This window comes from Dermacentor albipictus, chromosome 10 (assembly GCF_038994185.2).
Source record: "Dermacentor albipictus isolate Rhodes 1998 colony chromosome 10, USDA_Dalb.pri_finalv2, whole genome shotgun sequence".
NCBI classification, from domain to species: domain Eukaryota; kingdom Metazoa; phylum Arthropoda; class Arachnida; order Ixodida; family Ixodidae; genus Dermacentor; species Dermacentor albipictus.
The window spans coordinates 98,002,009-98,027,030 of record NC_091830.1 but is presented as its reverse complement, the minus strand read 5'-3'; the positions used below and the strand labels follow the sequence as shown (position 1 = coordinate 98,027,030).

Sequence of the window (25,022 nt, the reverse complement as noted above, 5' to 3'; positions counted from 1 at the left end):
CACTTTTTATCTGGCAAGCGGTTATAGCCGGACAAAACAAGTACTCCAAGAAAACTTATCTTAATTCTTCTTTGGTAACCTCCGGATCAGGCATATTCAATATAACGCATACTTTCTTGTTTTGTCGACTTGCAGCTCCACGACGGCTTCGTCAAAAAAGAGTTCGAACAGCTCAATAGGTGAAGAGTCCATGTAAGCAACAAAGCTTGGGTCGGGAAATATGCCAAGGCTCTTCTGGAGATCACCCATCGTCCAGTTAGAAGCAGTGGATAATTTCGCAGGAATGGCCGCGTATTACAGAAGAAGAAACGTCTGATGTTCCGTCACTTTGCCCGCCGGGGCCGTTGGGGCCCGACTCGCATCCACCAATTCGGCGTCCGTCAGAGAAAACAGTTTCAGCGCCGGCTCATAGCTGCCGCCCGCTTAGATTGTCAATGAGCCCGTCTGAGTCTTCATCGGCCGAATCTTCATCAAAATAGGTGCTAGCCTCTGGCGGCTCGATATAAATCACTGACACGTCGTCCTCTTCCTCTTCGAGCATCTTCGCTATTTCTTCCAAAATCGGCCTATTCCGACAATAAAATAACAAATAACCACTGCGGGAACGCGCCAGCAGCCATGCAAGAGATGAGAATGCAGTTTAAAAAAATAGAAAGTTAGGTATCCTAAAGGCCCAGCGTGACCATATGGCAACGCACAAGATAACGTACTCGTTCATGAATAAATCATACGTAATTCTTTCACAAATGCTCGTCGAAGGTCACATACTCAAAGAGCAGTATGGAGGTAACGGTATCGGACTATTAATTAAGCGAGTAGTGAAAAAAAAAACACCAAACCCTTAGAGCGAGGCACCACGACGCTACTCGCCGAGCAACACTTATTCCCGCCTTTGCGAGGGGCTCCCACAAAATGACTGACAGCTGCTGACACTTGGTATCCATAAAGGAAACTCTAATCTGTCAATCAGCATGTCAATGGCGATTTTGGTGCCGTTTTGTTAATCTTAAATTATTGAAATCCACTGTGCATACTAACGTGACCATATCGTCACGCTGGTCTTTAATGGGTTAACAGCGCAACAGCATAGCCGCGAAACCACCACGGCGGGTCGTGCTGGCCATTGATGCAGTAAAAGCAAAATGGATGGTAGCATTTGGCGACACGTAAACATTGATCTTAATACCTATACGCCGCTGCATCTATTTCGCGATAATTGGAAGCATACTCCATTTCATTTTGACACAAATACGTTAAGATGAAATCTGGAGATGACGGCATAGTCTTAAAGGGCCCCTGAAACGGTTCGGACAAATTTTAACGCGATAGCGTTAAGGAGCTCGTGTCGCAGAAAAGCCGGTGTCGTCGGCGTCGGGTGTCGGCGTCGGCGGCGTTGACCGTGAGCGATAAATCACGGCAGGCGCTTCATAAATAAAAAGCAACTTCCAAGATTGGCCCGGTGGGAATCGAACCCAGGTCTCCGGAGTGTGAGACGGAGATGCTACCACTCAGCCACGAGTTCGATGCTTCCAAGCGGTGCAAACGCGCCTCTAGTGAATGCGGTGTTGCCTTCGAAACGAGCCGTGGAAAGTTATACTGCGGTGTATATCGGTAATTATGAACATGTAACGTACAGAAGTCACAATTACACGAGTTGCGAAGTGCGTTTCCGCTGCATTTCTTCTGCGCTTTCCGCACACGCAGAGCCATCTTGCGGCAAACACAGAAGACCCCCTCCTCTCAATGTACGGCACTGCCCCGACAGGAGGAGCGCCGCGCGCGCATTGGGACCGCTGCCAGGCGCGTCGCGGGACTCCCTCTCCCCTGACGACGCTTCGCCGTGCTTCCGGTTTAGATTACTATCTATCTCTCTGCCCGTGCCGATCACGACGTTTGGCTGGCGTAGATCGTTTCCCCTCCGAGACACCGAGTTCTTTGGTTCGTTTCGTTCGCTCAGGCGCACGTTTCGTCGCCGCGCCGAACGCTGCGTTGCTTGACGCTCACCGCGTGATAGGTGGGCGCTAAGTCCGATGCGGGGCGCATCGTAAGTGATTGCTGTGCCGTAGCGCATTGTCTTATACCCCTTGGCGGGTCGACGGGAACGCTGTCGCGTCCCACTCTTGAAGGCGAAGCTTAAGCGTCCTCCAATTTTTGTAGGCGCATAGGGTACAGCTTAAGTAGAACATTCGCACCACAATTTAAGTGAAGCGTTACGTATTAATGGAGTTACAAGCGATTAGAAGTTACCCTCCTCCCTAGCCATGCCTTTCCTCCTCAACTCGCTCGCCGAGCGAGCGGCGCTAAGCTCCGCCTTCACTGGTCCTGCGTCAAGATGCGACGTCACATCGTCCACTTCCGGTTGTTGGAGCACGCCTCCTCCCGCGCGAGACCTCTCCGCTGGCCGCTTGGCCGTCGACCGAGAGCCATCGAAGCAGCGTGCGTTGCGAGCATTCTGTCGTAGCGCCGAAGGTGGCCGGTATTCCGGTAACCACAGGCAAGCTGGTCATTTCGGCAAATGACTGGAGGCATAAACTCAAGCTGATGAAGGAACTTCAGAGTAGACGTACGTGAGCAGCCTGATCGGTCTGCACTGTCCAGACACTTGTTGGCGCAGCGCTTAACCAGTCAAACGAAGCGCTAATATTGCTCTAACCAAGTGTAAAACATTTTAAACATTTATAAGAACAACGTGTTGATGATTACACTCGTGCGAAAAATACACGCCAGCAGCAAAGAAGAATGCACTTCGTTGCTGCTACTGTGCATGGCTGAGCTCTGTGCCACCAGGTGGCTGCACCGTGCAGACCATTCACATTTACCTTTCTGCTCATCTCATGGCTCATCCCGGCGCAGTCAAGCGGCCAGACCCTGTCTCCTTGCGCTTGTGTTTGCCCTAATACCGGACTTGCGAAACGCTATTGCGTTAGTAATTTTCCGCTGTAAAGTGACGGCCACAAACGCGCAAATCCTGGCGCCTATCGGATAGCCGCAGTCCGATGCGCAGCAGCCAGTTCGCTCGTATGCTGCCTTGCAGAGAGACACGATTTCGCAACTTCACATCTTTCCAGTCGCTACGTCTGCAGCCCACAACGCAACAAGGGTGATTCATCGTGCTCACGAAAAGACTGATCGACACTGACGGCGGAGCTCTCGTCAAAGACTGCGCACGTTGTAACACAAGCAGACGACACTTGCTGTGTGCCGGAAGTGCTCAAGTGTACTAAAAAACTATTCTTGTGTATTCTCTTTAAGTTATTTTCTTTTTACAAAAACAATGTAACTAACATTCCAACTATTACGAGCATCATTTGTTCACCATAAAGTTGGAAAAATTATCGACCACGCGCCCTGGTCAGCCAATCAGATAGCTCGCCCATGTGACGTCATATGGGTTATTTGCATCATATGGGTAGGGGCGGCTTAAAATTCCGCCGAGCAGTGCGCTGCGATCGACAGCGATGTGCATTTTTAAAACCTTATAATAAATTACACGCTTTACGCAGAGCACTTAGATGTGTCAATTAATGATCAGAAGGACCTACTCTAACGACTCAGTACGTTTGTAGAAAATGGCCAAAATCGTTTCAGGGTCCCTTTAAGGCGAGGTCGAAGTTATGAAGATCCCACGAATGAAAGGGCAGAAAGGCAAAAGTGCCGTGTTAGCTACAGCATAAAAGATGTAACGCAGCTGCTTGAATACTATAAACGTTGGCTACGTTTTCGCCTACAGATAATTATTGGAAACTTTTGCATAAAAGTATTTCATATATGCAGTAAAACTTGTAATGCATGATTTCAGTAAACTGCGTGCACCGTATTTCGATATCCCACACGATATAAAAATTAAGTTTACGCAAACATACTGTGAAAAGTTCCCTTTTACCGGACCATTGTTTCAGGGGAGTATTGTCACGCCGTTTAAGCGTCTAGTAACGTGACACTATTATGGCGTTGGTGTTCTTAGGGGTACGTCGTGCAATTTTCCCCGCTAGCTATGTATGTATGTATGTATGTATGTATGTATGTATGTATGTATGTATGTATGTATGTATGTATGTATGTATGTATGTATGTATGTATGTATGTATGTATGTATGTATGTATGTATGTATGTATGTATGTATGTATGTATGTATGTATGTATGTATGTATGTATGTATGTATGTATGTATGTATGTAGCCATTTTCAGCCTACCTGAATCACTAGGTAGTCCATGTCAAATGGGCAGTGCATCAGGCTATAGTGCTGAGGAGAGAAGCCACGAACCTAGCATCGGATAAACTTCGGTCGCTGAGTATGTGTCGCTCTTCAATGAACCATTGAACTGGGTAGGAACCACTGCTCAAGCTCTTTGACGTCGACTTGGAGCATTGAGTCTGTGCCACTCGGCGTCTGCAGTGACAATCTGCATTGCATGGCACCATCGTGCCATGCAATGCAGACGCCACGCTCATGCTTCGCGGTGGCGCTGCTAGATGGCACCGAGTGTTCTTTGGAGACACACGCAGTCACACGCGTCACATTTAAGTGGTTTGCACGGTGATAATACGTTTTGTCTCTACGTGGACTCGGTACTAAACGCATTACTGGTGACAGTCATTGTGAGATGGGTTGTGCGGAATTTTATTGCAATAACAGTTGTATATGAAGACTCCAAGCGAATATCCGCTGTCGTCGCAGTGATGTTCCATGCAAAGTTCATGTGCGATAAGGTCGGTATCGCGCACCGTATTACGTATGAGCTAAGGAAAGCATGCAAGTGTGAGCCGAGAAGGATGATGGCTTGGTGCGGCGGCTTCTTCTCGTGCGTTCCGATTTTCCTCGGCATGCAAGGGCAGGAGTGGGGAGCTGTGCGCACGCTTCGAGAGGAGGCTGGGTAGCGGATGTGTCTACGCTTCTACTGAGTCTCGTCCGAGCTGTGATGCGAGGAGGTCGCTCTGCTCCTCGCTACGTCGACCTCGCCTCGCCAGCCAACACGTGTTTCGCCTCGTCCATGTTTGCGCCGGCCGACAACCACGCGTGACGCGCATTTCGCTTCCTTTGGGCTTCCCGTGCGCAAGAAGAGGCTTTCGCAGCAAAGTATGGTTTTCGCTTCGCCCGGAGAGCGCTGGTCGTGCGTCCGCCACCGTCGCCTGGCGACACCCAGCCCCGCATCCCTCGACGAACTCCGGGCAAGGCAAGACCTGGACCTTTGCGCCACTTGTATGCTGGACGAGTGGCTCCGTGAACGGGCCACCACCATCGATCTCCCTGTGGGTCCCCCCTGCCTACGACCACTCCTGGAAACATCGCGGCAACGGCAACCCCCGAGGTAGCCTCGAAGCCTCTCGAGGACGGCCCCTCAGTACAGGAGCCTCATACTTCGGAACCGCTCCCTCCCTCCGACGACGAGGACATGGATATGTCCAGCTCCCGCAAACGCGCCCGCGAGACGGAGAGCGAGGACGAGGAGACCAGAACATTCCACGTCACAGACTGGTCTCTGTTTAGGAAGCACTGTAGTGATGTGGCGGATGACTATGACTTCCTGGACGCCATGGCGGAGCGCGCCCAGACTGCTACCATTCAGTGCTCTGCCCCACCGGACACCCCCGCCCCGGATCTCCGCCTACTCAATTTTCTTGCCTCCAGGCGCCACACGGAGCGCATTGCAATTCGGACAGGGAAGGCAGACCACTGGACCAAATACAGATGAGTGGCGGCGCCTGGCTCAGGAGGCACCAGAGCTAGGTGAGCCTGTGCTCCAGCGTCAAGGACCATTCAATGGGCCTCCTAGTATGGCGACTACTAAAGTCACTCACCGGCAAGAGGTCGAGTGCTTCAATAAGATCTGGCAGTCAGGGCAGGTGCCGGAGGCATGGCGCACATCTATTGTGGCACCCATCCTGAAGGCCAGAAAGCCGGCTCGTGAACTGTCATCCTGTCGACCCGTCTCCCTCACCTCTGCTACCTGCAAGGTGATGGAGGTCATGGCCTTGGTACGGCTGGACAGGGTGGCCCGTGCTTGCGGCTTCCTAGCTGACCAACAGACAGGCTTCCGGCGGCGGCGGTGCACTACGTACTCCATCGCTGACGCGTAGTCCACCCTGGAGGACGCCAAGGCCGGCGGGGACCTCATGATGCTCCTGCTGATCGGCTTACAGGGTGCCTTTGATAGCCTTCCTCACGCAGTCGTCCAGCAGAACCTGGACCTCCTCGGCATCTGTGGCAAGCTGCGGGAGTTGCTCTCGTCGTCTCTGAACAACCGCTCCCTCAGGGTAAGTGTGAGTCGATCGAAGAGCGCCCCCCTTCCAGTTGCTGCAGGCGTGCCACAGGGGTCAGGGGTGAGCGCCTTCCTCTTCAACCTGGCCTTGGCAAGGCTGCCTGCTGCCCTGCCGATACACCCTCACTTCCCCGTGCAGTCCTCAATCTACGTGGACGACGTCGTCCTATGTGTGCGAGGACAACCGCAGCTGATCCACAAGGCACGTGCGGCCCTACAGAGAGCCCTGGACACTGCGACTGCCTACGTGTTCAGCATCGGCCTTACCATCTAGGCCAGCAAGACCGACGCCTTGCTGCTGCATCCCAGAGCAGTAGGCCACCGCTCAGCTGTCCAGCTGTGCCTGGAGGGCGTCCAAATCCCATTTAGCATGGCAGCCACCTACCAGGGGCTGGGTATTGGCCATGGGCTGACCTGGCTGCCGGGTGCCAAGGCCCTGTACGCCCAGACACTTCGGGTCCGCCAGGCGATCTCGCAGCTCCTTGCCCGTGGACAGCGCTGTACCACCATGTGGGCTCTGCAGCTCTATGAAGCTGCAGCCACTTCACGGCTGGTGTATGCCCTCCCTCTTGCGGCGCTGCTTCCACCTCGCCTGCGGAAAATGGAGTTGCAGCACCGGTACGCAGTTCAGCTCTGTCTTGGCGTTCCCCGAATCTCACAAGTGGCTACCGCTCTTGCTGAGGCAGGTGTCTGGTCCCTGTCACTATTATTCCTGCAACAGGGGCTACGACACCTTCATCGCCTGTACCATGCAGCAGCTGGGCAAGCCCTCCTGACCTACCTACGCTCCCGGCCAGCATCACACATGGGAAGGCTGTGTGGCCTCTGAGGAAGTCATAAAGGGCACGCCTGCAAATGCCGTACAGCCTCGCGTGCCACAGAGACCACCAGTCCCTCTCTCGACGGAGCTGCGAGGTGTCTCAAAGAACCGCTCCCCAACATGTGCCCTACAGCAGATGGCAGCCTCTCTCCTCCAAGAGAGACTTCAGGACCGCCTATACGTCTTCGTCGATGGACCTTTGATGCCGGAGACAGGCTCATCCACAGCATCCTGCGTTGCACCGGCCCTACAACAGAGCAAGCTGTGCCGTGTCCCAAGACTTGCAAGCTCTAGCTACCGCAGCAGAGCTAGCAGGTCTGCACCTTTTTGTAGACCTACTGGAAGAGGAGCTACCAGAAACTCCAGCAACCATCGTCTGCGACTCCAAGTCGGCCCTGCTCTGTCTGCAGAGCCCTGACAGGACTAGCATTGGGTTAACGCTACTCTCTTCAAGAGTGACGCCTCTTCAGGGCGCAGGGTGCTAACTATCCCTGCACTGGCTACCGGCGCACATGGGGTTCCCTGGCAAAGAAGAGGCAGACACTCTCGCAAAGATTGCCCGCCACTCGAGCGTCCCCCTCAGCCCTGCTTTAACGGCCGCAGACTTCTCGAGACACAGGCTGCGCCGGCACATCATCGCCTGCCACATGGACAAACGGGCATCCCTGGGCCGGCCTCCACGCCCTCTTCCACAGCAAGGCCTCCCAGGAAGGGATCCCTCATTGCTGCTGCGACTGCTAGTGGACGGCAGCCCACCGGCACCGCCTTGGGAAAGTCACCTCGCCAGCCTGTGCCTCCTGCGGTGATCCAGAGACTCTGGAGCACCGCCTGCTGGCCTGACCTGCTCACCTTCAGCACCGTGGCCGACTTCTGCACGAGTTCCACAGCCTGGAGCTCCCATGTTCACGACAGGAATATATCCTTTTTTCCGGTCCTAATCAGCTACCAGCCTTCCTAAGTGTCGTCGAGTGCCTCGACTCGTCGGGGCTCTCGGGTAGACTATAAGAAATTTCTAAAAAGACGGATATCCTAACGGCTATCCCGCCACGTGGGGCCTCCTGATCCGCCACAACTTCGCGTCTGCTGGGCCACCTCCTCTGGTCTGTCGCCAGCCCCCTCCTCCGCTCGAACCCACTGGGCCCTCCCGGCCTGGCTCTTCTGTTGCTGCCATGGCGACCCTCTACCTTTCTCCTCCCTACCTTCTATCTCGTTTTCTCCCATCACCCACTCCCTGCAGGCGCTGAGCAGTGCTACCGCAAGGATTGCAGAAGATAGTGCCAGCTTTTCCTCCTTTCCCCCCACAAGAACCACTTTTCTACGTTTCTACTGCGGTCATGGCGCTCCTTAGCATGGTGCTGCTTAGCACGGCTTCGCGCTTCCTCTTTTGAAGCTAATCTGCGGTGAGTTCTAAGGCTGCCCGACCGGAGATAGCTGATGGCTTCGTGTGCGCTTTGCTCTCGGGCGCTTTTTTCACGCTAAAGTGAGAGGCAACAAGCAGGTGAAATCGCTCGCTTTTGCTGCCGCTCTTCATGACGCAGGTGTTCTGTCAGCGAGTGTACGCATTTATTGAGCGATATGTGTTTGTTTGCATGTACGTGTGAGACACGAGCTTTGCTAATTTATTTAATGATGTGTTGTCTATAGCAGTTTATACAACTGATGAAACAGCTAACCTTACGGCGCATAGTTGTCTAATTGCTATCGGAATCCATGCTTCGCCTTTCGGACTTAACTGCGACTTCATATTATCATCATAGGGAAAAGTGTGCAAGGCTGCTATTTTATATGAACCACGTGGAATGGATGCTTGTTAATACAACTTGATGTATTAGCACCGCATCGCGTTCCTGAGTACAATAATTGGAAGGTTCAGTACGTATTTCGTTTTGTCGTAGTCATATTCATACGCTCAAGGCTCCGTTCTCTTGTACAATATATGAGCGGGTTATTTGACGATCTCTATTCAAGAAACTACAGAGCAGGTCTCTGCTATTTATCCTTTGTGATGCGGTTAGCACACTACGGGGATTTAGCGCACTTTTCCGTGGGTGCGTATCTAATCTTTTTCACGCCAAGTTTGGGCACTGGGTATGTGCAACTAGGCATGTGCTTTGGCGTATGTGCAAGAGTAGGCCACTTGGGTTACTGTATGTATGAAACTGGTTCTGTGCCACTGGGGATTTGCCCAAACTTATAACTATGAAGTATGTGGCCATTGCCTATGTGCAACTGGGCGTGACACACTAGGTGTGTGAAGTTTCTTGGCCAATCCTCCGGAATGAGTATGTTCCCGTCGAGTCAAGCAGAACAAGAGGCACGAAGTGAAGGAGTCAGCAACACAAAGTTTAAGAAGTCAGCTACAGAGAAGTGAGATAGTTGGCATTAGGTGTAGCCGAGTGTACCACAAATTTACGACAAGTAAGGTGAACAGAGCAGGACCAGAGCACGCTTTGCACGTAGAGCGTTGAGCTACACAGAGGTGCAAGGTGTCGGTAAGAACTTGGAAGCAAAGAACTGAAAAATTAGGCAATAGGCGGGTCCCCACATTGCTTCAATCATAAACGCACGAACTCCGACATTCCTCGTGAGTTGGGCCCTGCCACAATTTTTCCGCGCGCAGTAAACTGCGCTAATTAAGAGGCTCTATGCCCTTACAAAGCTGGGGGAACCAAATACTAGCCCACTCAATAAAGACTGGAGCCAACGAATTCTCGAATGCGACTGGAGCTGTAAAGGAAAATAAATTGAAAATAAAAGAAACCAATATAAAGCAGAAAATCTCTACAGAATGGCTTTATGCATACTGCGGTTCCTCATTTCTTTTTATTCTTCAAAAAGTACTTTAGCTGGCACGCAATGAGTGCAGCTATTCATCAGAATTGTATTACCATACATGTCCCCGAGAAATCACTCAAACATGACAACAGTCCTAAGTGGCTCTCAACTTGAGTATCGGTGCACGCAATAAACGTGGCCATTCAAAACCAAAAAGCTGTCATGTTTAACTGAATATCTACAAATTCAGGTAGATTAATAGGCAACTTACCGCTATGACAGAGCCCATGTATGGTACCACCACGCTGCATCCTGTCATGACACCGCCAACTGCAAAAGCTGTTTATACACCGCTATAAGAATTACGTCAGTAAGAAAAAAAAACATCTCATATGCGCTCCTATTTCGATAACCGCAGTTCTGTGTCACGTAATGCGGTGAACCATACTCGCCGTAGTGCAATAAAGGTAAGTGAGAAGTTGCGCAAGCACGAAGTGTAAACAAGGTGTGATTATTTAATATAATCCGGCGGTGTTTCTAGGGCACCAAAGGTTAACTGATGTTGCTATAACGTAAATATATTCCAATCTTACTGCAGTTTGTTTTAGCTAGCCCTCGGCGATTCGTGAGAAATTCCCTTTTCCGTCACGAGACGTCATACAAACCGGGAACACTTCGTCTGAAGATCACGTGTAAGTGCTGATTACTGACGATTAAGACGAACAAAAGTAAAATATTTCGTTCTAATTCTACTGTTTTGTCACCATGAGCATTCCGTGGCTAAAATAGCATTTCGATCAGGGCGAAATGCGAGAACACCCGTGTACTTAGATTTAGGCGCACGCTAAAGAACCCCAGGTGCCCCAAATTGCCGGGGTCCTCCTCTACGACGTGCATCGTAATATGGTCGTGGTTTGGCACGCAATAACCCATAACCCAGTAATTTTTTTTACTAAAATGTGTTTAGGCGACGACTATTACACCGCTCCATCACGCGATGTCACTCAAGGGCGAAAACTCTCCACGTGACATGATATATATATATATATATATATATATATATATATATATATATATATATATATGTATATATACACATATATACTATAGATGCAATATTACATCGAAGAAAAAAACACTTTTTTTTAATAGCCGGAGAGCGCCCCATTCTTAAAAGAATTGGAGGTGGCTGTCCATAGATCGATATGGCACTCGCTGCTCAGTATTGCCGGTGAGAATCGATTTCTTTGCGTAATATAAACCTTTCATGATGTAGTCTAACGTTGTTCAGCCCATTTGGCATGTAGGTGATACCGTTCTGCCAATTTTTTTTTCAGTCAGACATACGTTTTTCCTGCATTTATAACGCCCTGTTGCCCGACGCCCCTATCGCTGGCAAGCCACCAGGCAAGGGACAAGCAGGAAGTGGACCACTGGCAGACGCCGACTTTGCCCTCCTCAACCGGTTAGCTACATTCACTGCGCTAGCTCAGCCCACCGAAACACTCTCCCCTTCTAGGCGTTAGGCGTTCCTCGCCGCTCCTCAGGCAGTTTAATTTCTGGTGCTCTTTCTCTCCCCCTACTTTCATTCCCTACCCCCTGTGCAGCGCGGTTGAGGTGTCCTCTGCTGAGAGACAGTTACTGCGCTGCACTTTACCTCAACCTTTCCTTCCCATCTTCTAGAATCTCCTTCTCTCTCTCTCAGCCAGTTTAATAATGGAAATTTCTCACGGTATCCGATGCTATTGGCTTTAATACCCAACAGAACACACCTCCTATAAACGATGAGAGCCTGTTGTTGGGCTCTTGAAACAGTCTTGCAGGTTGTTATCTAAATTTGGTGTGAAGAAGTTGGAATAAAATCGGCATGTGGTAATTTTACGTTGTAGCGCGCGGGGACACTAAACCTGTAACTCCGAGTCGACGCTTGGACTGGACGCTGGGAAACGCAGCTGTCCGTTGTACCGGACAGCTATTTTTTTAATGCGAACACATTTCGGCACGCTCTATACTCGGCGGCTCCATCCCAGGACCCCAAAGGTTTCACTCATGACCATCCGACCGCCCCTTGGATGGCCGGATACCCTACGCCATCTGCTTCATTATATTATGAGGTGCTCCCTTGAGGCGTCAACTTGCCGGTATTTTTTACATCTTCAATCTAAGTAGTACAACAGCAATACGTATTTATATTTCGGTGAAGCTTATTAAATCTTATCTGTCACAACCCAGTGCATATAAGAACCTTGCCAGCACATTATTTTTTTTATGAATATGGTATTTTTAATAATGTGAATTCCATGGGAAATAAAGCTACGTGCTTTAAACACAAACCTTCACTTCCTGGCTGGTTGATGCGAAGCATGGTAAATGGTCTTAAACTTTCAGAAAACCGTGTACATATACATCACTAGAAAATTTGACAATATTCATGTAACTTCTACACTCACTGAAATGTTAACAAGCAAGTAAACGAAATTAACTATTCCGTTGGCACAAAACCTGCTGCATATTATGGTCTAAGCATATAAGTCACGTTCGTTGAAGTGCCAGAAAAACACTGGGGCTCGTCACACACAAGTTAATCACTTTCTGCAGCGCATACGACTAAAGGCCTGTCAATGTGTGTTTACACCCTGACTTGAACATTCCAGCGTCCTATAGGAGTCGTACGTAGAAGCCAATATAAATGTAGTTGAAAAAAATGCAGTATCTTGCTGCTCGCTCTATACTTATTTGTTTTTAACCGTCGCAATTCGGCAACATCTACACGGGCTTTAGGACAACGGGAATTTCACGAAGCGAATAAAGTTTGGCAGGTAAACATTTCTGCAAACCCCCTGCTTGTTGAAATAGGCATTCACCCTGAAGACCTTATATTTGGAGACAGAAATAGACCTTACCGTCATAAAGACAGTCTGAGCTAAGCTTGTCTTAGCACAGACAAACATGTAGAAACACGCTTTTTCCCTAAAACAATAGCTGATTGGAATTCCTTGCCACGCAATTTATCCTTTCTCAGTACTGCCGTCAGCGTTATTTTATGTCTATCCATGTGATGTTATTCCGTTAGTTGCGTGTCCATATCTGAAACTGTTAACCCAATTGAAAATGTAGTGTTAAGCACTCCTCGGTTGAATTTATCGTTTCAATATATAATTTTTACGCACTATGTTTGTCTTACTGCAATTATTTGTGTGCCCTTCGTCCTTGGGCTCCCGTGGTTTTGAGTCCTGAGTAAATAAATAAATTAGTAAATAAATAAATTAGTAAATAAATAAATAATTCAAAGATACATAAACAAAGTTTCTAATTTGTAGAGCAAAAATGGGAACTTTTTACCTAGCGCCTTGACGATGACATCCACATTATGGCCGCCAACCATGCAGAAGGGAGTCAGGACATCGAAGTACCACACGGCGGCTTGGGAATTCACCAGTGACGACACTGTGCTGCGGGCCGAATGAAGAACGGGACGAGAAAGGTAGTTGGAGAACTTTGGCAGAAATGAGAAATGGAATCGCAACAATCGGTAGCATGATTACGTCATATAACCTTTGATATGTGGGCGTGTTGGTTCATCATGTCAGGGCGAGTTGTTTAGCTCAAAAACAGCAAGGAAAAAACGGGGCACACACGGTGCCGCTCTGAGAAACAAACATCATTTCTATGACCAAGATAAACTGCAAAAAACCCTCCGCAGGTGTATGCTACACTGAGATAGCGATGTGCACATCATAGACAACGAAGCCATAGAAACGAATTTCGGTACTAATGGTATGCCTACTGGTTTTTAAAGTGGTTACTGACGTCCGGGTAATACAGCGGTTCAGGCGCCCAACAACACAGCCTGGGTTGCTGGCTATTCATTGTCACCGCAGTTGCGTACTCCTAGATTACTTCTAACGTGAAACCGGTCAAACACGACGCCAGAAACACATATTACGGATTTATGGCCAACTAACGCGCTCAGAAGGCGCTGTCTGTTCCTGTGTGGCGTACGCAAGGCAACCTTTATTTTGATAAGTAAGATTCATATCGAAACAGGTAGCGACTCCGACGGGAGTAGCATTGCAGTTTATTACTGACCACGTTGATGCGCGCTGAAAATAGACCCCGAAAAATGGATGGGAAACTACACTTGTGAGCTTCGCTGTAAAGAACAGCATGAAAACCAGGAACCAGGAAACACAACACAGCAGACTGAAGCACGTGGGACATGCCGGAAACGTCACTTCACACGCGGCTTCAATCCTTACCGCGCAGCCACATTTCGATGCAAGCGAAAAATGCACTTGTAGTTCTATTTAGGACCACGTTGAATAATGCCAGTTGGTCAAAATGTTGTGAGAAGTTACCACTATCGTGCGTCTCATAATCAGAACGCGCTTTCGGCATGCAAAACACGATAATTTATTTTATTTCATTATTTTCTGTCTTTCTGCCAATGCATGACCTCATAGATTGTTGTATTGTCACGTGCGCTCTTTTCATGTTTTGAGCGTGTGCTATGGCAGTACCGCTTTGTTATCGATTTTTTTCTTATTCACGCAACGATCTGCCAGTAGATAATGCCTCTGTCCTATCGCTCATTCTAGAATCGCGTGACCCGTCATATCGGTTTCATTGCATGTTTCGAGACGATTCTGGCACTTCCGACAAATCTATAGATAAGGAAATAAGGTCCAATCGTTGCTTTCTTGGCTACTTGGCCCCTTGCTAGTTATGTAACAGAGCGAAAAAAAATAGGGAAAGGACGACGATATAGACCGAGTGGAAAGCGCGCCGGCTCCCATATGTTTATTTAACTTACGATGCTAGACATATGCACGCATATGAAGCGCCAACAAGTAAAAAAAAGCAGAAATGAAAAACGAACAACAGTCAGCATGAGTGGCACACGGCGGTATCACCAAGCTCCTCATCACCAATGATATAAAAACCTTAGTTTTTTCATTGCACATATATGTGATGGCATGCTTACGCACCTCGCTCCTGCAAAAGCGATGTCGACAGCCTCAATTATTTCTATGATGCAGTGATCAACTGTGGGCCGTCCGGCACGCCGAGGAAGCCGCCCGGGTCCAAGGACTCGAGGCCGTCACCTAGGCTGGGGTGCTTATGGCCCCACCCCACCAAAATCGCCGGGCATTTTCAATAAAGTTTTCACCACCACCAGTGACCCTTGTCTTCTGAAATAATACTGGTTTTTCTCAACACAGGCAGGCATGTCTTATTAAAGCTACGCGTAGATTTGTCATCACATTTACGGCAGTATAAGCTAAGCTGGCCCTGATTACTGTCACTTATATCCTTTTTGTGGTTTCTTAGTGTAGTATTTATGCATATGTCAGCCTGTAAGTCAGCCGTAGGCGATAAACGACACCCTATTAACAAGTAACAAAGCATCTTTTGCGTAGAATCGTGAATGATATTTTTTCTTTGCTACAGCATTTTCTGGTCCTTATCAGGGAACATGTTCGCATGATATGGTGAAGATCGGCTCCACCGGCGCATAATTAACAATCCGCTGTATATTGCCCGGGATAGAGGTGACTGTACGTCAATGGGTTTGGGAAGGCGTGCGTCTGTAAAAGGCACCAGGTAACTCATTGCTTTTTATCCAAATTTTTGTGAGTGACAGGGTGATTTCCCTGGCCTGGCGGTAGAATTGCAGAATTTCTTTCTAGGATAGCGCCCGGTCCCTGCCTGAGCGGCAGAGGGAATCAAACTGCTCATCGCAAGAGGTTGTCGTGCGGCTGCGGATGGCCAGTTTTCGCGCCTCACTGTAAGCAGCTTCGTTTTCCGGAATACCTGAGGGCGCCGGTGCCCAAACGAGTTGCGTCCAGCTGCACCGTGTTTCGGGTACCTTGGCCAGAATTTTGAGGGCTTCAGGCGAAATGCGCCCTTTCGCGAAATTTCGTATAGTTGTCTTTGAGTCGCTGACTGTGACTTTGGCTGCGGAGGAAGCGTAAGCCACGGCGACGGCGACTTCCTCCCTGACCTCCGGCGAGCTTGTAATAACTGAGCTTGCAGCGATGATTTGAATTGGCAGAGCTAGTACAGCCGCTGACATGGCGGCTCGGTCACGGTACTCGGCAGCGTCTACATAGGCAACTTTCTTAGAGTTTGCAAAGCATTTTTGCAATGATATGGCTCTTTCCTGCCTGCGCTCTTGGTTGTGCAGAAGTGAGTGTTCTTAGGTAATGATGGGACGTGTGTGTGCTTTCTTAACACTCTGGAAATCTGCCGTTTTGGTCTGAATTGTGTGTTGTATGTAATCCAAGTGATTGGAGAATGTGTTTCCCCATCGGAGAACGCGAGGGCCTCTTCAGTTGGGCAATTTTTGGGCTTCCATGAGCTCGTCAAGAGTATTACGTAATCCAAGAGCCTCAAACTATTCGTGTGCGGTCGTAATTGGCAAGTGTAAAGCCTTTTGTGCGGTTCCTTGATCTTGAGGGTTATTTTGCAGCGTTCATCACTCTTTAGTTGCAGGCACGGTGTAGCGTACATACTCTGCTTATGACAAATGCCTGTACCAATCTGAGTAGGTTAGTTTCTTTCATGCCGTGGTGTCTTTTGGCGATGCGCCAAATGAGTCTTGTTGTTTGATGCACCTGTGAGTCTAGTGCCTTGATAACTTCGTTGTTGTTGCCCATTGGCCTGTATTCTAAGCCCAAGTATCCTGATCCTCGGTACTATTGGCATGTCCTGGTCGTTAGCTTCGAGCGCGATTTGAGGGGGTTTGGTGACAGTTTTCCTGCTTCTGCGCATGGGCATATACAAAATTAGCTATAACTTTTGCGGGGAAAGGAGTGTACTTTAGTTGTTACGTATTCCATGAAAACTTCGATCGCGTTTTGCAAAGTTTCTTTGATCTCTCCGCCACTTCCTCCGGTTATACAGTGCCACGTCGTTGGCATATAAGCTGTGCTGTTTAGAGATTTCAGCTAGCTTGCTCGGCAATCCTAGTATGGCCATATTGAAGAGGTGAGTAGACAGGACCGAGCCCTTGGGTGTCCCTCGATACCCGAGCGAATTGCTCTCCGAAGTTGCCCCACCGACGGTGATTGTGGCTCTCCAGCCTGTAAGAAACACCTTGATGTAATTGTATCCTCTGGACCCAGCTCATACTTTTTTTAGCTGGGTTAGGATGGCTTCCTGATGAACGTTGTCGAAGGCTTTGGTTAGGTGAAGGCCATGAATGGCCCGGGTATCATGTTCTGAGTTGTGATCACCGTCTATTATTGGGAGCTTAATTTGAAGCATAATGTCCTGCGTGGAAAGCTTCGGCCTCAATTCAATAATCCTTTGAGGGTACAGGTCGTGAGCTTCCATGTGTTTGTTTAGTCGAGTAAGGATGATATGTTCCAGAAGTTTGCCTCGGCAGGGCGTGAGCGAGATGGGTCTCAGGTTCTGTAGCTATAACCTCTTGCCCTGCTTCGGTAGCATGACAATTTTAGCTTCCTTTCCACTGATGACAGATGTGACCAGTCTCCCAGCACTTATTGAGGTACTTAGTGTTTCTATGGAGTAATCGTCCAGGTTCCGTATAGTTTTGTTTGTTACGCCGTCTGCACCCGGATCGGAGTGCGTTCGTAGACCGTGAATGGCCTCGCAAGTTTCCGCTTCCGTGATCGGTTCGTCGATTATTGGGTTTGGATCTCCCGTGTATGCGGGTAAGGACATCTTGGAATGGTTTCCGATGTATAGTTTCTTGAGTTTGTTCATTAGATCTGTGTCTGATCCTTGGTAATTATGGATTGTTTTGCTGAGATCATGCCTCTGCGTAGTTTTACTGTTCTCGGGATCGAGTATACATTATGTATGCGTCATGTTTTGGCCATGCCTATTTGCGTTTCCATTCCATCACAAGCACTGTACCAGTTTGGGCGGGTTAACTAGTGAGCATAGCTGTCAATTTGTTTGTTTAGGATCTATATTCCTTTGTGTAGGAGTCTATTCAGTTTGTGTTGTTTTAGTCGTCTTTCCAAGCTAGCTTTTGCTCCTCACATGTGAAGGAACTTGGCGTCTGCCGCCTGGATGTTAGCTTCTTCTGTTATTGTTTTGGTCGTCTGCTTAACATTTTGTTGTATGTTGTCGACCAATGCCTTAATGTCTATAATCTCAGGAACAGTAGGTTTGGTATTGTTTGCTTGTAATTGCCTAAACGTGTCCCAATCCGTGATGTGGACTCGCTTGCGATAGGTTTGGCACGTCCCGTTCGGGTTGAGGTGGCCACTATGACGTGATCAGTTCCCAAGTTTTCGTGCGTGTTGAACCATGTGGCGCCTGACACGTTTTTGGTGAAGGTTGGCTCTGTTGTAGTGTCCACGCAAACGCTGTTTCCTGTGCGGGTGGGTTGTGTCGGGTCTGTGAGCAACGTGAGTTGCTTCTGCTGCGCGTCTAGCCACAACTGACTCCCTTTGCGGTGATCGGTGCGATAACACCATGCAGAGTAGTGTGCATTGAAGTTGCCTAGTATAACAAGTGTTTGTTTCTTTGCTATTTGTGCTGCTTTCGGAAATAGATCAAGGAATCCGTGTTGGTGAGTAGGGTTGCTGTATATGTTGAGCACAAACAGGCTGCCAGTTCCTCTCTTTGCCGTAGGAATGATTTCTCCGAAGATGCGTTCTACCGACACAATGCCGGTCTCATGTATGAGTGCTGGTATGTTTCCTTTGATTAACGTAGTGATTGAAGTTTTGCCCGTGCCCGATGCATAGGCGCAGAAGGATGCATAGCCTCATAATTTCGCCTGACCCCCGTCTTTTGGAGGGCAATTATGTCTGGAGCTTCGAAAACCATTGTTTGCAGGAATTATTGCCTCCCCTTCGCATCACTACCCTAAAGCAGTGGGAGACCGCACTGCTCGGCTCAGACCTGCATCTCCAACTACGGGTCGTCCAGATGGCTGAAGACGCCGAAGTGCAAGACCTGGCCGCCGCCTGAGGAAGAAGAAGACGGGCCCTCCCACTCCCCTCTAAACTCCATCTCGGACAAAATAAAGTTTATACTACTACTACTATTTGCTACTACGTGCAAGGGTGGCGTAGAGGTAGAGCATCCGTCTCGCATGCAAGAGGACCGTGGTTCGAATCCCGGCGCCGCGCAGGTTTCCACCGGGTAAAAAATGCGCGTGCTGTTAAAATTGAATTTACAGGCCTGGAGTGCGGCCTCATCCCAGTGACCAAAACCGGTAATGCACTCCCTCACCAGAGTAGCATTGGTCACCCTGGTGCAGTACTTGGCCACAACCTTCTATTTGAATACAACAATCGAACCCAGGCACTCGGTCCCCAGCAGCTGTGAATCAACTGACCACGGCGGTGGTCAGACCTATGACACAGCAGAGGGTCCTAAGAAGCTCTGGGTGCGGAAAGGCCGTCATTAGAATTTCAACCTGGCAACGTTTAACGCTAGAGCGTTATCTAGCGAGGCGAGTCTAGTCTAGTAGTGCTGTTGGAGGAATTAGCGGGCAGTAAATGGGATATACAAGAGCCCAGTGAAGCAGCAGGACAAAAGAAGCATATACAGTGGTAACAAAGTGGGCACGTACTGTGCTACCAGGCTTAGTGGAGAGACAAGAACTAGGAGTCAGGCTTCTGATTAATAAGGGTATGGGTGGTAACATACAGGAACTCTATAGCATTAACGACAGGGTGGCAGGTCTTGTTGTGACACTTATTAAGCGGTTCGAATTGAAGATCGTACAAGTTTACGCACCTACATCCAGTCATGATGACGAGGACGGTGAAAGCTTCTAGAAGACGTGGAATCAGTGATGGGTAACGACAAAACAAAATACACTGTACTGATGGGCGACTTCGATGCCAACGTAAGCAAGAAACGGGCTGGAGAGAAGTCAGTGGGGGAATACGGCATAGGCTCTAGGAATAGCAGGGGAGAGTTGTTATTGGAGTTTCCAGAACAGAATATTATGCGGATAATGAATAGCATCACCCGCAAGCGGGATAGCCGAAAGTGGACGTGGATGAGCCCGAATGGCGAGACTAGAAATGAAATAGACCTCATACTCTGCGCTAACCATGGCATCATACAATATGCAGACGTGCTCAGCTAGTTGTGGTGCAGTGACGATAGCATGGGACGAACTCGAATTAGCCTAGATTTGAGGAGGGAACGAAAGAAACTGGTACATAAGAAGTCGATCAATGAGTTAGCGGTAAGAGCGAAAATAGAATTCCGGATCAAGCTACAGAACAGATATTCGGCTTTAAGTCAAGAAGAGGACCTTTGCGTTGAAGCAATGAACAACAATCTTATGGGCATCATTAAGGAATGTGCAATAGATGTCGGTGGTAACTTCGTTAGACAGGATACCAGTAAAGTATCGCAAGAGACGAAAGATATGATTAAGAAACGCTAATGCATGAACGCCTCTAACCCTACAGCTAGAATAGAACTGGCAGAACTTTCCAAGGTAATCAACAAGCATAAGACAGATGACATAAGGAAGTATAATATGGATAGAATTGAGCATGCTCTCAGGAACGGAGGCAGCCTAAAAGGAGTGAAGAAGAAACTAGGTATAGGCAACAATCAGATGTATGTGTTAAGGGACAAAGCCAGCAATAACGTTCCTAATATGGATGAGATAGTCCAAGTGGCTTAGGAGTTCTATAAATGTTTAGACAGTACCAGTGGCACCCACGATGATAATGGAAGAGAGCGTAGTCCAGAAGAACTTGACATCCCACAAGTAACGCCGCAAGAAGTAAAGCCTTGGGAGCTATGCAAAGGGGGAAGGCAGCTGGGGAGGATCAGGTAACAGCAGATTTGTTGAAGGATGGAGGGCAGATTGTTATAGAAAAACTAGCCACACTGTATACGCAACGCCTCATGCCCTCGAGCGTACGGGAATCTTGGAAGAACGCCAACATAATCCTAATCCGTAAGAAAGGGGACCCCGTACAAAAATGAGTGTTGATTAACCATTGATATATTGTTGGGGAATTGTTGAAACAACGGACTTCAACAAATTTTCGAGGGCAATTGAGTTCACTCAACCCTTGCACAACAATATTACCGTTGAGTGTTCTCAATAAACAATTTATTGGGTAATTTGTGTTGATTTTTCTAGTTGTTCTTTTGTTGTGTAGCAGTTGAGTCCAGTATAGAATAATTAGAAATCGCATATGAAGACATTCCAAACATGTTTTGCGATGCGTTCCAACCTCACTCCTGTCACTTTGCGGCAGGTAGGTTCTTCTTTCGCCTCGCTTTCATTAATAGAAAATTATATGTGACCGATGGGGTGGAATTGAACGTCGGCCGTCGAGCCCGGTACTCTAACCAATAGGCCACGAGCGCGCGCATACTCCTCTCATTCGAAAGCCAGTAAGCTCTGAAATGCTTGGCGTGTGCGCCGCGTGCCACTTCCTGGTGCTGTCGCTACAGCTGGCGCTTTGAAGCGCCTATCTCCGGGACCGCCCCACTTTCGTAGCCACTTTCGCTACGTAAAAACTGCAACGTTAGTCTAGATTCATGACCGCCCAAGTTCATAACGATTTATTTCTTCGCCGGTGTGCAAATGCCATCGTCGTTTTAACATACACTAGATGACATAACCATTGGTACGATCCGAAATGAGCACGTTTCGGGGAGCATAATATTGCGAAATTCACTTGCAAACACGGTGACTACGCGCATGTGGAGTTCCCCAAAAGTAGACACGGCGGCAGTGCGGCCGGCGATAAGACAGGTGCCGACAGGCGACGACGCTACCTTCGAGCATCGGACGCACTGTGGGAACCGTAGGATGCAAGCGCGCACACGCTACAGACATACACGGGTGAGGTCTTCGAATTTCCTGCGACGTACCCTCTGTCCGTAAAGCAAATATAGTTTTTTGTCCAATGTCCGTGGTACTAGAGATCAAAGAATGAACGCGCTTTGAGATCGCAGCGCACAGCCGCTATAACCATTGACTTCAAAGAGCTTCAGATTCAGCCACAGCCGCAACAGTATCACAGCTAATCGCTGTATCTGCGGCTGCTCCCGTTTCTCGCCTTCCAAGAAGCACGCGATTTATTTGAGCCTCGCCGAACTGTCTTCTCATGACCCAAGCCTGCAGGTCTCGTACGTTCAGCTAAAAACACCAAAGGGAAATGAAAGAAATACAGGTAACGGACTCTTATTGTAGCTTACTTGTCACCTTGCCATCTGCAAAGATGCTGCAAACTATTTTAAAAGTTTTATTTTTGTAAAAATAGCAAAACTAGTAGTAATTCTTATTTCTAGGTGGCGCGACAAACGTTAAGGTAGCGTTCGGGTGTGTATGTGTGCGCGCAAACGGGCGCAACCGAGCTTCGGTTTGCGCACACTTTTGCAACAGTAGATATGGTTACCGCTAGTTTCGTAGTCGCATTTTTTGGTCGTAGTATTTATTGTTTACGCTCTAAATTAGGTAGTTCTTAAAAATTTACGAAGGTTAGTTGATGAAAAATTATTGCTAATCAGTTAGTGGTTCTTAAGTGCCGGTATATTGTGTTTAAAAGGTTTTTATAACTGAATACGATAGTGAAACCATGTGAAGCTGTGAACGGCTTTCGGACTCAGTTATTTGGTTGCAGTTGTGCGGTGGTTCACGCCTCGTGCTTCTTGATGAAAGTATTTTCTTTTCGGACATCATGACGCACATTTTATTGAAATGCTTTAACGACGATAAGTGGGACGTTTATCCGGTGAAGTGGTTGGCTCACCCAACAACTAGTCTTCTACTGATGTGCGAGCCTGACGGTTTTGATGAGTTGCGCGGCAGAGGCCATGATGCCTGTTGGAGACAAGGCACCCGAAACAGTCGCAGCCGCACTTCTGAAGATAGGTAAGTAATCTCGTTTTCTTGGGCACGTAGCCTTCTTTTCTATTTTGACATTGACGTGCGTGACATGTTAAGCACACCATTCACTTTCTTGAAGCAAACCGCATGCCTCGGAGCAAATGCGCGCGATACTAACTCTCGCTGCCGCCGTCACTTCGTTTGAAGCAATGGTAGGCGAAGAGGCAGCGGCGCCCCATGTGCGTAAAATTGCATTGCTTCATTTGTTCCTGTCTAATAACGTTTCCTTCATTTGTATGAGAGAACACATTTGGAACATAAGGATCGGCTTCTCTGCGCAGTGATAATTTTCTACAGTGGTCATGGGGGCTCACGTATGCCGTCTAAGCGCTTGTTATCGCGTTCCGATACGTGAGAGGCGCGCTGCCTTTCAAGGTATTTAGGCAGGCACTACGAGTTTAGGAGAACCGCGACAAATAATCGTGCAGCAGGTGTACAGCTGTGCTACGCTTGTACCACACTCGTACCGGAAGGTAGTGTTGCACTTCACGCTTAGGCATTTCGTAACTATGGCGGCCTCCGTGGCAATTTGGGGCTCGAGGTCATGGATACGATCCCTTCAGCGGCCGCATTCCAAAGGAGCGGAATGCAAAAACGCTCATGCATTGTGCATTGTATGCACGTAAAAATTTCCAGGAAGTCAAAATTAATACGGAGTCCCCAACTACGACGTGCCTCATAATCATATCGTTGGTTTGGCACGTGGAACATCAGAATTATTTTTTTTCCGTAGTGGCTCATCGTACACCATACGGTTAGTGTGATCACCTTTTGTGCCGTAGCGGTTAAGCGCGCCTCGATTTAGGTTGCGGCTAATGATGCGGCGCACCGCGAAATATATTTCACCTCTCTGGGATTTGCGGAGAACGGCCAACCGATTAGTCACAGCTTCCGCGCGGTGACTGTACAGGGATACACAGCGCAAATGAACAGAGGTGTGGTGACGTGGTCAAAGAACACTGCCGCCGACGGGCTCACCTTATCGTCTATCACCGCCAAAACTACCGCAGTAAGCATCTTTATCTAGCGCGGCGGGTTGCCGTTGAAGGCGTACTGTACAATTTTAATAAGCGATAACCGAAACATGCCACCGTTCTCTGCTGCCTCTTTGAGTTGGACCGATCCGAATGTGCGTTGTTTCCAGAAGCGAAAGGAGCGCCAATCGGCGCGTTGTCGCCTCGAGCTAAGCGTCGCACTCGAGCACCGTTTGCGCAGTGAAGAATGACGCGTGTATGAAGCTAGCTCACCGCGCGGACGCTACCGCGCAAAACGCGCAAGGGCGTGTACGCGACGTTCTGCACACAAATCGCGCGGGATGATCGGAGCCACGCCGGAGTGGCTAGCTTCAAAGAAGCGGTACATGTTCTCACTCGTACAGGCACGCTCGCATCGCTCTCGGCGTATGTTTAGGTCATTCCTTCTACTGGACTTCTGCCCAAAGATTCGATATCTGTTTGGTATGGGCTATGCACTGTCGCGTGGTCTTTGGTTCTGCGAGAGAGCCGGGGATATTTTCCCCACTGTGAAACATCGCTGTGCGTGTTTTAGCTAACATTTACCGTAGCAACCCATTCCTTCCTTTTCTCGACGGCACTCGTAAAGAGTCGCAAATTTTTACTTGCCAGTATAGTGTGTAGTTCTATTTCGTGCGTAGTTATGTGCAGTGAGTGGGCAAATTCTGAATCCGCGCAATCTCATTTTCTGTCCACATTCCCTTCTCACAGGTTACGTATGCAGTAAATTCCCAGATGCTAAAGTGTTCTACGCCAAAAGCACCTTGGCGTCGTGCAAGAGACATCCGTTGATATGTGACTGACTCACTAGCAAGCTCGCATCTCTGTTGCCACTCTCCATCAAGTGGGATTTTCAACTATTTTTTGTGTTGCTCTGTGGTGTACTAGCTGTCGCATGGACGCTGTGAAGGCTTACTTTCGATTTGCTCTGGCGTTTAGTAGTAAAGGATGGGCTACCTTTTGAGGGGAGGCATTTGCTTTTGTTTGTGAGAATGTTTACCAGCCTAACCAAGTGATACGTGGGTACTGTAAACAGCAGCACGAACAGTGGCGGACGACGATATAGGTAGGAGCACACACGAGCGCAAGCTCTACTAAAAGTTTGCTTTTGATGACAAAGGGATTAAACACACTGGTCAACTTGGCAAAGGTAAAAATCCGTGCATGCGTGGCAGAAACAGCCACGTGCGACAAGAAAAAAATATGAAGCCATGTCATGTAGAATAAGCCTGCGTGAAAAACGAGAACTATCGTTCAAATCTATTGAAAAAGCGAAAGATTTGTCGGAT

The 25,022-nt window shown here is 48.6% G+C and overlaps 1 protein-coding gene across 1 annotated transcript in view; it reads right to left on the bottom strand.

Moving 5' to 3' along the window:
* Positions 1-25,022, bottom strand: part of LOC135897308 (uncharacterized) — a 136,224-nt gene that overhangs the window by 74,544 nt on the left and 36,658 nt on the right. The window contains exons 6-7 of the mRNA XM_070527104.1: positions 13,201-13,310; positions 10,130-10,197 (exon numbers count right to left, since the gene is read on the bottom strand). Of these exons, the coding sequence (XP_070383205.1) occupies positions 10,130-10,197; positions 13,201-13,310 (178 nt within the window). The remainder of the gene's footprint in view (positions 1-10,129; positions 10,198-13,200; positions 13,311-25,022) is intronic.